At 36.3% G+C, this 17041-nt stretch overlaps 2 protein-coding genes across 7 annotated transcripts in view; one reads left to right on the top strand and one right to left on the bottom strand.

The window, feature by feature from the left end:
* The window catches only part of Gigyf2 (GRB10 interacting GYF protein 2), a 135668-nt gene that overhangs the window by 61430 nt on the left and 57197 nt on the right, over positions 1-17041 (top strand). Inside the window, exon 1 of one of the 5 annotated variants that reach the window (XM_041649694.1) lies at positions 6942-7034. The exons of 3 other annotated variants lie outside the window; for them this stretch is intronic. The gene's annotated coding sequence lies outside the window, so the exon portion shown is untranslated. Of the gene's footprint in view, positions 1-6941; positions 7035-9559; positions 9620-17041 lie in introns of those variants that run through there. One more of the 5 variants, XM_041649695.1, reaches the window with a different exon arrangement.
* On the bottom strand, positions 1694-5119 carry Kcnj13 (potassium inwardly rectifying channel subfamily J member 13). 2 transcript variants are annotated; one of them, XM_041649696.1, is made up of 2 exons: positions 4660-5119; positions 1694-2697 (listed from the first exon to the last, which is right to left on the bottom strand). In XM_041649696.1, the coding sequence occupies exons 1-2, from the start codon at positions 5117-5119 to the stop codon at positions 2075-2077; spliced, it is 1083 nt and encodes a 360-aa protein (XP_041505630.1). In that variant the 3' UTR covers positions 1694-2074. The 2 variants fall into 2 exon arrangements, with proteins under 2 accessions (XP_041505630.1, XP_041505631.1); XM_041649697.1 differs by having other exon boundaries at positions 2529-2697; positions 4896-5119.

The following is a 17041-nucleotide window of genomic DNA, read 5'->3' as shown; positions in this document are numbered from 1 at the left end:
TGCATGAATGTCTGTGTACTGTGTGTATCCACCTAGTGCCTGGGGAGGCCAGAAGAGGGTGTCAGATCTTCTGAAACAGGAGTTAAAGAGATGGTTTTAAACTGCTTTATGGGGTGCTAGGAATCAATTTGGGGACCTTTGAAGAGCAGCTAGTGTTCTTAACTACAGAGCCATCTTTCAATCCCTACCAACCAATCCTTTTTTTGGCGGGGGTAGGGAGGGTGAGGAAGGCACTTTTAATTTTCAGATGTTGATTTTGCCTGACTAGTAACTATGGAATGAGATTTATCTGATTTAATTGGGGAACATGAAGCATTTGTAGGAATATTTTACTTTCAAATGTCTTAATGTATTCACTGTCTAACAGGCAGTTTGATAAAGTTGAAATCGGTGTAAGTGATGTAGTGTTCTTTACAAAGAAGCATTCAGGGAGTCTCAGATAAGGTTTTCTTTTCACAGGTCAGGATAATCTTGATAAGGAATTTCTGCTGTCCTCATCAGCAATCTTAAGTTGGTTTGCCTGCCATGGAAGAGTATATGTCTGCGATTTTTAAACAGCAAAGCTTCAAAATAAATAGGTTCTGTGTTCTTAATAATCTTCTGCTATTTTCAGTCTTAGGACACTCCAAAGTTGTTCTTTATTTTCTTTTCCTTTTGTTAAAAAGTAGAAAAATGTGACTTGCTGTTCTCTGTAACATTAGTGTTACTTAGTATGTATTTCAAGATGATCCTGTCTGGGTCATCCGCCACAGTGAAATTTAATCTTGTACTTTTCCCACTTAATCCCAAATAAGGGAAATGGAAGAGGAGGCATGCAGTTACAGATCTCTTTGAAACCTGATAGTATGATTTTTTTTTATTTTGCTGGAGGATAGCTCAAGGTTTCAGTTGAAATGAAGATTGTTTAAAGAAATATCTTAAGCATGATATTAAAAAAGGGTTCATCTTAGTATATATAAAATAAAAACAGGCAGAGAATGCATAATTTTCATGGAATATTAGACTTGGAAAGAAACAATAGAGATCATCTAGTCCAGCCTCCTACTGGTGAATAAACACTCATTTTGTGTTTATAGAAAAAACTATTTGATGTTGGAAACAGGAATTTGGGTTTGAAAATACTTTGTTACCTAATTTTCTGCTTTGTCTATTGGAGATTTTTTTCCTAGTTGCATTATATCTTAATTCAAGTTTTGTATCTATAAAATTGTAAATTCATATTTGTATTTAGGAAGGTTGTACGACTTTTTTATGTCATTGAATGAGTCATGCATACTAAGATAATGCTTTCAGATGCTGAAGTGATTAACTTTTAGACCCCTACTTGAGTATTATGCAAGTAAGAGTTTAAAATAGTAGAAACATACAGTTTTGCATCTCTTCAGAAATGCCACTCTGCAGGTTCTGTCTGGGTCAGAGCTTTTCTTACTTGTTTTGAATATTCTACCAAAAATATATGAATATATATACATATGTTTGGGTATTGTAGTCAAATGCTTTTGGGGTTATCTATAAATTTATATTGTTACTTTTCTTTTGTATTTTTGTTTCTAACTGTTAAAAATTTGGGTGATAATGTCCTAGTTTTGTAGTTTAAAAGAATCAAAGGAATGATGTTTGCTGTCTTGAAAAAATAAAAGTCGTAAAAGGCTGTTCACTAAATATTGTGAAATCAGCTTTCCACCCAGGGAGCTAGGCTTGAAATTAGACTGTTGCTTTAGTTTACAAATGAAAATGAGAGCTAAATTTTCTTAGAGTTCAGCTGTGTTAGCTTTCACTGTCCATTTTATCTTCCTTATTGATACTATGCTACATCTTTGCAGCTTTGTTCACATGGGTACCTATTAGATTGAGTTGCCTTGATTTGAGCAGATTACCACTGATAGAAACTTGGTAGCATAGACTGTTTTGTTTTGAGTAATGTATATAGTTAGCTTAGCCATTTTTTTGTGAGCATAGACATGATGTAATCAACATTGAGGAAAAGGAAACATGAGATACAGTGAAGGAAAATAGCTGCATAATTGGCTGGATATATTTAATACATTAAGAAGTGGGATGGAATAGGTGAGTCTTATTCTGTCAGCCCTGTTTCAGAGATTTGAAAATTGTCAATGCTTTGTCCATTGATATGAATATCTAGGTCAGTCCTGTGTGGACTCTTAGAGACCACAGGAGTTGAATGTTCAGGAACAGTCTTGTCAAAATTCTCCATCTTGACCTGATACTCACCTTTGGAACCTCGAGTTATCAGAGCTGCAAAATGGTGATGTAACATGATCTCAGAGGGTAGGTAGGATGTCCTTCTTTGACAGATTTCCCCAGTGCCTTCTTGCATTGCTGAGAGGAACACAACTAATTCAAAGTGTGGAGGGTTCTCATGCTGGAGCAGGGTACCTAGAGGACTTGCTGGTGTGATGGTATGGTAGTAGGTTAGTGGGAAGATGAAGAATGGACATTCCTCAGAACTGATGCCATCAAGGTGGAAGTCCACACTGGTCTGGTAGAGTTCACCATTTTCTCTTTCCTGGTATAGTACAGCTGAGACCCGAACACTGGTCAAAGGGCTGGGCCGGATGTTGGCCACTTGGAAGATAAGATTAGGTTTGCCATCTTTGTGAGCTACCACTGCTAAGTCAGTGAAGCGAATTGAGAAAGCTCTGTTTTTTGGCCGTGCAATCTTCGCCACAAAGGCACCTAAATTAAAAAACCATTGAGATATTTTTGTTTTATTTTGTTGTTTCAAAGAACAGAAAACTTTAAATCTCAATACCTTTTCTGAATGGGAAAAGTATGCCAAGTAGTTACATATTTCTCACTCATTCCTCTCATTCTGCTGAGTAAGGAATTTATACCATTGTTCATTTAGATAATCTTACTTATCTGAATTTTTGAGAGTATATGTAACATTTCTGTTAAGAACCAACAAAAAGCCCATGATTTCAAAACAACTGTAAGAAAAATTTGATTTGTTAGGAAGAAATGTAAAACTTTATCTTGTAAGTTACAAAGATCAAGAACTGATAATTTTCTATATTCATGCTCTTATTTACAAAAAAGTAATAGAAAATAAATTCAGTATGGTAACAATTGTACAACTTTGAGTAAAGAATAGATTCAGAGCTAAGTGATTAGAAAAGGCTGGAAGAAGGGTAATGTATTAAAGAATGTTTCACTTTGAAGTTTCTAGTAGGCTGTTTTTGGGAAGCTTGCCTTCAAGTGATTCAGTATATTTTTTAAGTGCATACTTACTGTGTACCACTCACAGCTATAGATGGGGGTTTCCTTAACCTTTCCTGTGCCTCAGAGCCTGTTGCCTGGCTGGTGAGGCGTATTCAATCCTTATAATTATATATATATACATATATGTATACCTATATAGTTTATATATGTATATAATTTATTTTATGCATTATGATTGTTTTGCTTGCATGTTTGGTATTTGTTCACTGTATGTGTGCCTGGTGTCTGAGGAGGCTAAATAGAAGAAGGCATTGTTGTAAGCCGCTGTATGTTTTCTGGGAATTGAGCTTAGGTCCTTTGTAAAAAGAGCAACAGGTGCTTTTAACCACTGAGCTATCTCTACAGACCCCATAATTATGTTGTAAGTGCTTAACTGTTAATATATATTGAAATTCAGTTAGCATTTGTAGAAGTGTACAGTATTACATATGCTGTATCAGTGCATTAACAACATCTAGCAGTGGGTTATACTGTAATTCTGAAGTATTGTAGTTAACTTGAAATACCTGATTCTGTTTATACCACACTTACTGGTAGTGTGTGGGTATCCATCTATCCATCTACCAATCTCTCCATCCATCTATTTGTCTCTGTATAACTTAAAATGCATATCATACATATTTATGTACAACTTCATAATTGAAGGAAATGGCAGATTTAGTTAGGGGTTAAGTGCAAAAATTTAAACATTTTCCCATCTAAACACATAGATTATCTTAAATTTATCTAAGAAAGGAGCCAATGTAAATATACTTATAGAAGTTAAGTGATTTGTTACAAAGATGTAGAGCCAGTTGGTAGCACAGTGGGTCATCTTTCATGATGTTCAGTGCTTATCTATTAGTCTATTAGTATGCTTTTTTTGTGTATGCTACAAAAAAAAAAGAACCAGCACTGTTAGAGGGAAGAGTCTTGTGTGTTACCAGACATATAGGTAAATATTTATGGCCATATTCCCATTGCAATTTGTGTATATCTTTAACTTTAAAACATGGTGCTGAATGTGCTGCTGGGGGCTTGTGTTGAGTACATGGTGATCTCAGAGGAGAATGTTCTACCATGAGAAAGAAGATTAAGAAGTCAGCTTCTTCTGTCAGGGAGCATGACTGTTAAAATTTGTGTTTAATATACTTACTCACATACTTAGCAAAATAACTTCTGTGTGAATTACTTTTAGGTTTTTTTGTTATTAATTTTGCATAGTATATTCCTGCAAGTTAATGATATGGTCCTTTTTTCTTACATAGTTCTAGTATTCTTTATATATTTCTATTGTTTGTTCCTAGATTCTTTTCTTTCTCTCTTATTACCTACTTAAAATAATACAAATAAATTGTTTATAGCAGACCTGCCTATAACCAACTATATACTTTATAAAAGGCTTGTAGTATTTTTTTTCTTAAAAAAAATAATTACCTGTGATAAAAGCCTCTAGCATGAGGCCTAGGAGCATTTGTATGGCAAGTAAGGCGATTGCACTTGGACAGTCACCACTGGGGAACATGGTACCGTAACCAATTGTAAGTTGCGTCTCCAGGGAGAAGGAGAATGCAGCTGTGAAACTGGTGATGTACTTCACACAGATAGTGTGGTTTTCAGGTGGGTCGTCGTGATCTATTTCCAGATCACCATTCATCTCAGCTAGAACATACCAGAGTACTGCAAAGACAAGCCAGTGGACAACAAAAGAAGCAGAAAAGACCAGCATCATCCAGCGCCAGCGCATGTCCATTAGGATTCCCCATGCATCCCGAAGATAAGCAAGACCTCTTTGAGCACCATCCATTTGAAGTGTGCTGTGGCCATCTTTTGTGACCATCCTCCGGTATCTTTGACTTAGAAGAGGAGCGTTAACTTTACAATTACTGCTGTCCATCTCAGACTGCACTTCTCTGAAATAAGAGTAAAGCAGTTAACTTAGCTGACTTAGAGTTCATATTCATGAGTTCTGAAGCGTTCTCATAGTATTTATGTAAGAGGGTAATTACTGGTCAAACCATTTATTTATTAACTGGTTATGTATTATTTTAGGATATTTCTTACACTTTCCTTGAGTGACTATAAAAATACCATTTGATACTTTGTTTTCTAAATATATATTTGAGTTCCAGAGGGTGAGGCATATGATTTATGCTTTTTTTAATACCTACATTTATCTTTGCACAAAGGGAAACATTAAGTATTTATTGAGTTAACTAAATATTATTTCTAAATAAACAATTTCTTTAAAATTTGCTGATAATTATGAATAATTATATTATTATAGTTAAGCAGACTAAATTTAAATTTATAAGTATTCTATTCTTTAAATAAGTACAAATCATTGAAAGTTAGTCTACAGTACTTTGTTTCCTTGCAGTTGCTGGTAATTAAATCCAGAACTCTGGACCTTGGGCTTGCTAGACAAGGACTCTATATTGATCTAGGTCCCCAGCACTCTGCATATGTTTTGATGTCAGACTTAATACTAGGTCAAGATTTATTTATGTTAATCTTTTAGGGATTCACAGGTTCTTTTATCCATCCGTCCGTCCGTCCATCCATCCATCCATCCATCCATCCATCCGTGTTGTGTGGTGTATGTTTGTTGTGGGGTGGGTGATAATGTGTTCCATGGTGTTCTTTTAAAGGGCAGGAGACAATCTGGCAATCAGTTCTCTCCTTCTACCTTGTGGGTTCAAGCTCAGGTCATAGTCTTAATGACACTCACTTTACCAAGTACACCGTCTCACTGGCCCCAGATACACAATTTTTTATTTATTTATTTATTTATTTATTTATTTATTTATTTATTATGTATACAACATTCTGCCTCGATGTATGCCTGCACGCCAGAGGAGGGCGCCAGATCTCAGTACAGATGGTTGTGAGCCACCATGTGGTTGCTAGGAATTGAACTCAGGACCTCCGGAAGAGCAGTCAGTGCTCTTAACCTCTGAGCCATCTCTCCAGCCCCAGCAGATACACAATTTTAATGTATTCCTTAGAATTAGCCTATTGAGAACTTTGTGAGTAAGTTTTATTTTGCCATTGTGGATATATTGATATAGTCTTTCTGTCCTGGTTGATGGATGGATAGCTGTGGGGCACACACATTCTTGGTTCATACTAAATCATTACAAAATACGAAATTCCTGCCTGGAACTCATTGGTAAAGCACCCATCTAACATATGTAAGGCCTTTGGTTCAACCCCCAGTATAACTTCTACACTTTCCAACTTGATGTATCCAGATAACACCCTTTGCCCCTGGTACTAGGAATGGACTCTGGAGCCTTATGCATGCTAGGTAACCTCTTTCCTACTGAGCCCTCCTTCCAGCCTTAATAATGGTAGTTTTGAGAATAAGTAAACCAGAAGAAAAAAATTTAAACATTTAACAAGCAAAAATAAACAATAAAAATTCAGATGACAATTTTTGTGATCAGTTTTCATGATGGGATAGGCTTTCCCCTATGTTGTTAATAGATATCTAATGTATTACCAACCTTGGACAAAGTAAGTATATATATATATATATATATCAGGAGTTTTTAAAGTGACTCTCAGGAACAAATCAAGGAAGATGGCCTGCCTCTCTTTCTCTAAAGGCACTTCTTCCAAAATAGATACCTTGAGAGTACTGCATACCCACTTACGTTCCTCTTGCCCTCTCCCCACTCCCCCATTTTTGTTTCCTTAGGTAGCATAAGTTGGTGAACTTCAGCTTCTCCTGCTTAGTCTTCTCAGTTCTAGAATTACAACATGTGCTATCATGCCTTGCTGCTTTCTCCTCCTTGATACTTAAGAAGGTGGAGTGATATTGGGGTTTACTGGATTGGTCTGTCTAGGGACTCTGGGGTTTTAGAGACTTTTTCTGTTACTGGGTTTGGACATTGGACAGCTAGGCATGTGTGACTTTGTCTTTTGTCCTGAGGCTATTGTAATCTTTATTGGTAAAACCTGGGCTATTTTTCTTCTGTATTTTTCTCAGTTTTGAGCTACATCTGATTGAACACTGGATAGTTAATCAGTTTAGATAAGAGCTCATTTTAGTTTCATGTGGTAGAGTTTAAAAAACAAAACTTCTTGTTGTATCACTTATTGCCCTATCAAGTTGTTATATCATTAAGAGTGTATTTTTTTGTTGTTTGGCAAGTGCTGACAAGTGAGCCATACCTCAGCCCATATTTAATGCTCCTTATTTTGCTAGATTCTTAAAATATTTTAGAAGACCTGTTTTCTTTCCTTTTAGGGACAACAAAACCTTTATAGATTCTGTGCTAGGTACTTCATACTGTCTACCTACCCCTCCCTCTCTCTGTTTTGTTTTTTTTTTTTAGGAGCCACAAAAGTATATAGAAAGGCAAGAGATTATACACATTTCATGAGAGCTTTGGATTATTTGCCTAGTCTGGTTAATAACAGTTAATTTACATTTAATTTTTTCAGCATTCATGCTATATTATATTCTAAAGCTGATCTCTGATGGTTTCTAACACATTTAGTAGATGTTCTTCTTGCTCCTGTTACTGAAGTAACTAGTTTAAACCATGTCTGCTCTATTCATGATTCTTAATGGTGGTAATGATTTATAATAGTAGCTGATATATATTGTTTATCCTGTGCTAGGCACCATTCCAAATTCATGGGAGGCTAAAAGGCAATGCATTGCGTAAGATAAATTCAGTATTAGTTGCTTTATTGTCACTGATAATGCTTCTTAACTTTTATAGTAATAACTACTGATAGTATTCCCATTTTGTAATGAAAGTGAGGCACGATAAATTTTCCAAAATCATACATTTAGCAGTTACTGAGTGTTATTCTCAAGCATACCAGAATTCAGAATTATTGCTAAAAGCCAAGACATTTGACTCTGGTTAGCCTTTGTGAGCAATACTTTGTTCAAGAACCACCATAGGGGCTAGGAGTGGCAGTACATGCCTTCGCTCTCAGCACTCTGGAGGCAGAAGCAAGAGAATCTCCAGCCTCATCTGCATAGGCCAGCCAAGACTACATAGTGAATTAAAAAAAGGCAAAAAGAAAACAAACAGAAAAACAGGAGCCACTAGATATTGGTACTCCAGGAATCCTTATTGTGTTTAAGAAATAGATCTTTAGTTAAGGAAGACTTCTTTTTTAAGACTTAAAAATAAGCATAATCAGAATTATTATAAAATACAGTACAGTAAAGCAATCTGAAGAGGGACATCTTATGCAGCATTGCTTTGAACATACCTTGGCAGATAAGAAGATATTTAAAAATTATGCTGTTAACATATTTTTATAAAAGAAATGGTTTTGACACAAGGAGGAAGGCTACAATGGAGCTGTCAGACTTAGTTGTTCTTGTGTCTGTGGAAATGCCTCTTGTGGGACTGGACACTGGTAATTGAGCCTTTGGAGCCATTGTCCTAATGAAGTACACTAAGGGCTCCCTGCTTTACAGAAGCAGAGCTGATCAAGTTCACCCTTGCTTAAGTCTTGATGGCTATAGAACCCTGTAACTGGAAGGAGAGCCTTTCTATGCACACATTATGCTTCATCATTATTTTCACTTGGGTCTTTTTATGATTTCTTTTGGTTATTTCAGGTTTTGTAGCAACATTATCTAGGCTCTCTACAATTTCATTTTTCCCCTTCTAGCAACCAAATAACATGGAAAAAGTCATGGGCAGGGCAGTCAAAAGGCCAGTATCCAAACAGTGAAGCATTTTTAGTTTTGTTTTCCCCCATGAAACCTTGTTGACTTTTGTTTGGATCATGTTGGGAAGTAGTTGAGAGAAGTAAAATTTTGATCATCAGTAGATTACCTTGATGCATTCATATAGTCAAGTTACTGCCGTGCAGTGCAAAGAATAGGGATACGCATAGGGAGCATGGCCTGGAGGCGCTGGCTCTGTTTATACAGAGCTCTGTCATTTTGGGCAAGCTACCATGTCCCCTTGGTCAGATTTTTTAAATTAAAGCAAAGAATGTGGTTAAAAGAGATTAAATAACATATTCCCTTAAAGTCTACCTGCTAGTTTTTAAGTTTATGTCTAGTTTCTCAACTGATATGTGTTTCCTCTTGATAGTTCCTGCATGATTTTATGTGTGCTTATATGGTTTAAAATTTTCATTGCTGTTGGTTGATATTTATAGGATTTTCCCCCTTCTAATGTAAATGTCTGACTAGTAGACAAATGATTTTTACATTCTCACAGGCACATGGGGGCATAAATATCTCCTTGTCTCCTTCCCTCCTTTCTTTTTCTCTTCTTCCCTCCCTCCTTTACCCCTCTTTTTGTGACTGGTTTCGTAGAGCCCAGGCTGCTCTCAGCCTCAGCAAGTGTAGCCAGATGTCTTTGAACTGATGGCTACTGCTTCTCTCTCCCAAGCCCTACGATCACAGGTATGTGTTGACTTGACTATGAGTGCATTTTGAATGCATTTGTCTTGATTTAGATTTTTATGTGATTTTCATGAACTGATCACAACAGGAAGTAGAATAGACAAGTGGAAAATTTATGTGTGTATCTGTGTGGGTGCTGTAAAATTTTATGCATTTATAAATTGTTTGATGGGGAAAGTACTTATTTTTAGAAATGAAAGTTTGATAGGTTCATTATCGAAATAACACAGTTACTCTGTCCATTAATTGGTAGCCCTTAAACTTAGCTTTTTCTGTTGCTGTGCTTCTAGAGGAGTGCTGTAATTCCTGTTAGACAGTTAAGATAGAGGCTGCACTTAGAAATGTTAAATGAGTACAGTGTTTGCTCATGCCTTATGCAAACACTTTAAAGGCTGTATTGAAAGTCTCTTAAGCACCTTTCCTGGCCTCTATAATTAGAGCAAACAATGTGAATTTTAACCCCATTATGTAAGCTCAGAGAATAGTTCATATTTTAATTTCTTATATACAGAATCTATTTCAATAATAATTCCCTGCTTAACAAGAAATTTTAAATTAGGACACATATCTTTTTTGGATTAAGACAATTAAAAACATAATAGTTTATTCTTCTGGCATTTATTTCCATATGCTTATATTGAGTTTTTCTAATTCTATTTTAAACACAGTCTTTTCTTTTAAAGCCAATGTGTTTTATCTGGTATTCTTTCCTACTTATTTATGTATTATAACAAGGAATTAGTATGTATTTACTGAAATAATTGAGAGCTAAACTTTCACTAACGTTTTAGCAGTATGGCTATTTGCCAGTTCTAAAGTTGAAGAAAAAAGAACAAACCTTAGCTATGACTGCCTAGGTAATGTCTCTGTTGCAAAACTCTATTGTAAGCAGTTTTACTTTGTCCCTATTTACTGTCAGTATCCTTGCCTATTCCCTAAAAGAAAGAATAAAAATGAAGGTTACTTCATGTACTCACCAGTTCTGTTGTGGGGTCAGCCTACCAAGGTAGGTCTCAGTGAAGTTAGTAGTCTTGTTTATTTGATCAGGTGGTTTTAACCTGCAGTGTAGTTTGTAGGCTCTCTTCTTAGACTGGCTTTGCAGCTTACATTCCTGTGTTTATAATGTCGTGAGGGCTGGTTTCAGCTGAAGCTGATGTGATTGGTCACTTAGTCTGCAGGGGGGCCAATTAGCTTTGATCATGTGGAAAAGAATGCTGGTTTGTTAGGAGGTCTTTCTTTACCCAACACAAACCTTAACAACTCTGGAGAAAGCCTCCAGAACTGAAGTGGAGAAGGGGTGCATTTTTTCTCTAATCAGGACCGGTTTTTAGTAAGTTTGCATAATCTTATTTAAGAGTTTATTTGAAAGTTCAAAGGGATAAAATTCCCTGCAAGATTTCCTTTCAGCCCTCTCTCCTTATATTGCCTGTTAAAGTGTGAGGTATCTCTTTCAGTAATCTTTTTTCCACCATTTCTTGAGGGGAGATTTAGTTGGGTAAGGATGTTTAGGCATAATTGATGAGTTGATTTTTTTTTTTAACTTTCTTATCAGATCTCACCTCATCAGCATGGCTCCAAATTAGTTTCCATACGAGTAGGTATAGATCACTTAATTACCTAAACAGTGCACACATCCTCCTTCCTCCTTCCTAATTGCAAGGGAACAGTCTTTGGTTTTTGCTTGGTTTTCAAGTTGTCTAGTAAAAGGAATATGATTGTTTGATGCCTTGTACTTTCCTTTACAGTACCCTGGTGAAAGGAGGAAGGGGTTTTCTTAAGGCTTGCTTTAGTGATCTTTAGCGGGATTTCTTTCTTTCTTTCTTTCTTTCTTTCTTTCTTTCTTTCTGGTATGTGTGATGAAGTAGAATGAAACTGTTCATGGTACAGGAACTGTAGCTCAGTACTGAAATTGCATTTACCTGAAAAATGTCAGCAATCCAGGTTGTAACAGCCTCCACATGAGCTGAAAGTATGGCCTTGTGTAATACCTAGTGAGCAGTATTTTCTCCTCCTCTGTTAGCTGCCAATTTTAAAACTTTGATAAAATGTTACACATAAGAGGATCTGGGAAACAAAGACTCTGCTTGTTTGAAGTAAAAGCTTGGGAAGGCCTGCTGGGAAAGTTATGAATGTAGACCAATCTAATGCTACTTAGGAAGGGAAATCCGACTTTGTGGATTTCTCTCCTGCCCTTCACAATTTAAAAAATACATTAATTCCTTCTTTGTTTTATTAATGCCAGACATTTCGATACAAGTTTAGGCATAGCCCTAGTAACTTTGACCACCAGAACCAGGGAAAGTAATCAAGGTGAGATTCACATGTAAGATTTATTCCCTGCATTTGTTAGTAGGAACACATTGGGTCATTTTTCAGCTATCTGATTGAGGAAAACACCTAACTGAAGCAATAGAAACACTAGAGCAAGTAGTGGGTCATTCTTCCCCCAAAAAGCAGGGCATTAGCATATCTGCCACTATCTTGAACCAGTAGGTAAGACAGAAAAGAATGTTATTCAATTTAGGAAACCTCTCCCACCTTAAATAAAAAAAATTTTCTTGACAATATAGTCTACTGTGCCTTCAACTTACAATTTCCTTGCCTCAGCCTCACAAGTACTGAGATTATAGACATGTACCACTGTGCCCGACAGACTTTTCAATAATATACTCTAGTTTAGACTGTATTGACACAAAGGTGATAGAGTAAGTTAATCAGTGTCTCTACTAGGTGTGGTGGCTCATATCGGTAATGTCAACTATTGGTCAGCTGAGGCAGTAGGATTGCTGCGAGTTTGAAGCCAGCCTCAGCTACACACTGACACCCACACATACACACACGAACGTGTACCCACACATTGACTTATATGAAGTAGTTTTCTGATTCTGGGATACTTCCAACTTGGGAGCCTGCTGTGGACAGTGACCACTGATGGCTGATTTTAGAAGTGAGACTTTGACTTTGGGGAGCTCAGTATTTTAATGTCACTCAAGTATCTAAATCATTGGAAGATGGTACTGTCAGCTTGGCTGAGGTGACATTGGTTATGGCATATGAGATATGCCACCTTCACCTTAAAAGACATAGTAGGTATGTCACAGTAAGGTAATTGGAGTAGGATCTAAAGGATCTCTTTGTATGAACATAAATGTTACTGTTCCATTGTTTTTTTTTTTTTGGTTAAGAGTTGTAATGATTATGTCTAGTGTCACAAACAAGTAAATTAGTCTTTATTAGATCCAAATCTCTGTCCCTAAAGGTACTGATTCCTATTTTAGCTGAAGTAGCTTAGTAAATAGTCTACAAATACACTACAGTTTTCTTTAAAATGACAAAGGATTTGTTGGAGTGCAGTATTTTGCCTACTCTTGTATCTGGTCTGTCTTGACTGATTGCATGTATTCTTAACTTATATAACTATGTTAAAGATACGTACACTCCAGTTTTGCATGGTGAAAGTTGACAGGCAGCTTCTGGGTGTGCTGTCAGCACACTGAGTGTGAGAGCTCTGGGGATGGGGACATATGCCCATTGTTTGAGGTACTTTTTCAGAGACATTCTTACATACTGCAGCTCCCCTAGTCGTCCAGCCAGAAGGCGCTGAGCTTTCAGGACTGTGCTCACCAGCTGAGCAGAGATTAGGCTGCAAAAGTTTAGAGACTTCTAGAGTAGACTTTAAACTCTTATTTTCACCTTTCTGAAATTATGTTTATAAGTAACTATTGAGAACAAGGGGAAGTAAGTGTCTATACTTGCATGGGATTCCCTTTCACTTCTTAATAGAGAAATACAAAGTTAATTGCTACAAAAATTTGCACATAAACAAGCTTCAAAAGTCTGTCCCATAATTCCGCTTTTGCTTTTGGAGTTTGGGTACTTGTAAGCTCCAAGTTTCACAGCTGTAGATTTTGTTGGCTGAATGCCTCTGTGCTCCATCTGAAGTTTTCCATAAACACCATTTTTGGCTGTGAGTCAAACATGCACACAGGTGCCCTTTTACCACTCCTTCTCCTTAGGAAGTCCACCCAGAAGACCAGGCAGAAGTCAGCACTCAGTTTTCATTTAATTTGTAGACGACTCCTATTCTGTCTTGATATGTTAAGGGAGAAACAAGTATGTACTCTCATTGGGGGATACTACTTGTACATAATATAGTACATATGTATTTAACAGCTTTTATATGCCTTAAATGACCATGATGAGCATAAAATATTCTGTAGGTAATACTATTTTCTGATACAGCAGCTCTATTTCCTATATTGAGCAGGAAAAAAATGAGCTTTCTTTCTCTTTTTTTATATTTACCTTTTGAAGATCTTAGACAGCATTAAGATTCTGAAAGCCTTAGACCATTTTTCCTGAAAAACAAAGTATCCTTGGTCACAGCATACTTCCAGTGTAGGGACTCTCAGCCCCAAGCTCACCCTTGATTGTAGCTTGGGAATAGCTGCTTTATCTAGTCTCTTTTTCCAGTGACTGCCTTCCTCAGATATTCCAGGCAGTTTTTAGGTGTGTACCAGCAGACAGCAAGCATGAGGGCTGTAGGGGTTGGGGCATATTCCTATTCCCTGAGATATTTTTAAAAAGAAAATTCTGATCTGTGTCTTTCTATTCGCTCTCTAGCTAGGAACTGTACAGTTTATAGACATGCATTTACAGAGTATTATATTAGAGTTAGATTCACTTTTAAATCATCTTCTTTATAAATTGAATTTTAAAAAGTTACCAGAGTTGTTCTTTACTCAACTTTGTCACTGTTCTGATATATTACAGAGAAAAGAGTTTGAGTTTGAGTGCTGGGAAGGGCCCATGTGGGTGGCCCTCATTGTAGCTCTAGCCACCATAGAACACTTCAATTATTAGACACAAAAAGAGCATAAGATAGCATCTTTTAAACTGTCTGTGAATAACTTTGATGTTTGTCATTTAAGTTTCATCAAGAGTACACAAATCTATCAGGCGTGGTGGCACATGCCATTTATCCAGCACTTGGAAGGCAGAAGCAGGCAGATCTTTGTCCTGAAAATTAAAACAAAAAGAGTACACAAATCTGTATTACTTTAAAACTAGAATATACAAGTGAACCTCTTCGTCATTTCTACTTGTTGACCAAAACTTATACAACAGATACCTACTAATTAGAAAGAATTCCAAACTATTAGAGTAGTTCTTCATTCAATGCCATTTTTAGCTATTAGAGAAATTGGAAATATATTTTTTATATTGTTTGAAGCCACAGTTCTTAAATTAATTTCTAGAACAAAACTTTTCTATTGGAGAAGTTGACCAATTATTTTCAGAAATAAATATTTTGAAATTAATTTAGTAGAAATATTGAAATAAATGTAGTTTCTGCCTATGGATGTTGACATCTCCTAAGTTTTACCAACTGTCGTCCTTTTGGAGCTTGGCAGGCTTAAATCCTAGATCTTCCTTTTCCTACTTCAATTTTACTAGAATTTCCGGCTGCTTTCAATGTGCATAGTTGTGAGTAACCCACTGAGAGTAATGTAGTAGAGATAGATGGGTTAGGAGGTTGCAGGCCTAGGTTCTATTTCTGATTCATGACTCAGCTATGTGATCTTGGGAAACCACCCACAGGTATCCCTTTCCGCACAGGAACAATAGAGATGGTGAGGTTTAACTTAATCTCCTGTGGTTATTAAGACGATCAGGTGAACTATATCAGGACATTGTATCAACTATAATGTATCAGGTCCTTTATTTCCATGTGCATCCCTGGTCTGTGGCCTAGAGAGCAGACACTGTGTTCAAGTCTGTCTTTGTAATCCTACTTGTGTAATTGTGTCTGTGTATGGAAGAGACAACCTGTTATCTTTTACTCTAGGTTTGAGTAAAACAGTCAAGTAGCAAAGTAATACCATTTCTTTGGGAAAATATATGATAGTAAGCTGAATATGATGTGTACCCAAAGAAACATATCTCTTTGCTTGCTAAAATTTGTGTATAAGAATACTCATAAATGTACAGTTCATAATAACAAAAAGCAAGAAACAACCTAAATGTCAACAATTCAAGAGCAATACATTGAAACTGTTCATACTGTGAAATCTTGTATACCAGTGTAAAAATATTTTTCAGGGGTATATTAATATTCCATTTATATCAAGAAGTTCAGTGAGTATGGTATTTGCTGTACAAGCCTGATGACTTAAGTTTAATCTCTGGAATCCATGTAAAGATAAGAGAACTAGCCTCACCAAGTTCTCTGTCTTTTCATATGCGGATTTTGGTGTGTATGCACCCAACACCCCAAATAAAACTCCTTAAAATCTATCTATCTATCTATCTATCTATCTATCTATCTATCTAATCTATCATCTCAGTCACAGTTTAGCCTTCCCCCAAAAAGTTTTTTTTTTTTTAAAGTTCTAAAGGGCAAAATTAAGAAATCAGAATATTGCATATATTTGAAAAGGCTGATGGGGAATATGTGAAGATTTTTGAGAGTTTCTTTTTTTAACAAACAGCTAAGGTGTTAATTTTGTACAATTGTTTGATTAAAAACAATGACTTGCACATCTTTTATATGTACACCCAAGAACGTTGAACTTTAATTAAAGGTTTTAATTAAAGAGGAGAGTAGAAAAGAGTGAAGTCTATTTACAAGCCCTTGAGTCTTTTTCACCCTTTTCTATGGAAAATGACTATGCGTCCTGAAGGTTAGATGTGGGATTATAAGGACTGTTGTCATATAGGTTTCCTTGCTTTACCAGTAATTCATAATTGAAACCTTTCTATTGTTGATATTCATATGTAATATTTAGTGTATATGTAGATTACTGAAAAGTATATGACAGTTCTTAGAAATTGTTTCATAGTAATAGATATTTAGTAACTAAAGTTTGAATTCTGTTAACTGATTTACTAGTGTTCAGGTAAATTCAGGCTGCTTCATATCAGACCCACTCCTCTCAAATGAGAAATGTCAGGATATAAGTGACTTACTGGTCTTGCTAGGCGATGAATAATCAGATAAATATTTGCTTTCAGAAGTGGAAAATGGGACTATAAGGCAGCCGGAGTGTAGATTCCAGTGAGAGTGTCACCCAGGCTGGGCTCTCTGGTGATGGTCTATACCCAGTCACTTGAAAAGCAAAAGCAGACGGGTTACGTCTGCCCAACTATTGAAAGCCTCTCTACAATATAGTGAGAGGAGGGAAGAACACTCATCTTGTTTCTATGTATGTTTGTATGTATGCATTAAATTGTGGCCTAGTTATGTTCCCAGTTCACTTGCTCTTGCTCTCTCTTTCTCATGTGCTGTCTCCCATGCTCGCTCCTGTGTGCTCATGCCCTCACTTTGACTCTCATCTCACTATGCTATAGCTCAGGTTGCCTTGAACTTTTTGGCAGTCTTGTTTTAGCCTTCCAGTTTAAGACTGTAACATTATTAATACT

Source organism: Microtus oregoni, unplaced genomic scaffold, assembly GCF_018167655.1.
Source record: "Microtus oregoni isolate MIOR12 unplaced genomic scaffold, Mior012 000004F_ref0000308, whole genome shotgun sequence".
Classification (NCBI taxonomy): Eukaryota; Metazoa; Chordata; class Mammalia; order Rodentia; family Cricetidae; genus Microtus; species Microtus oregoni.
The sequence above is the reverse complement of the archived record's forward strand: the minus strand, read 5'-3'. Positions and strand labels throughout refer to the sequence as shown.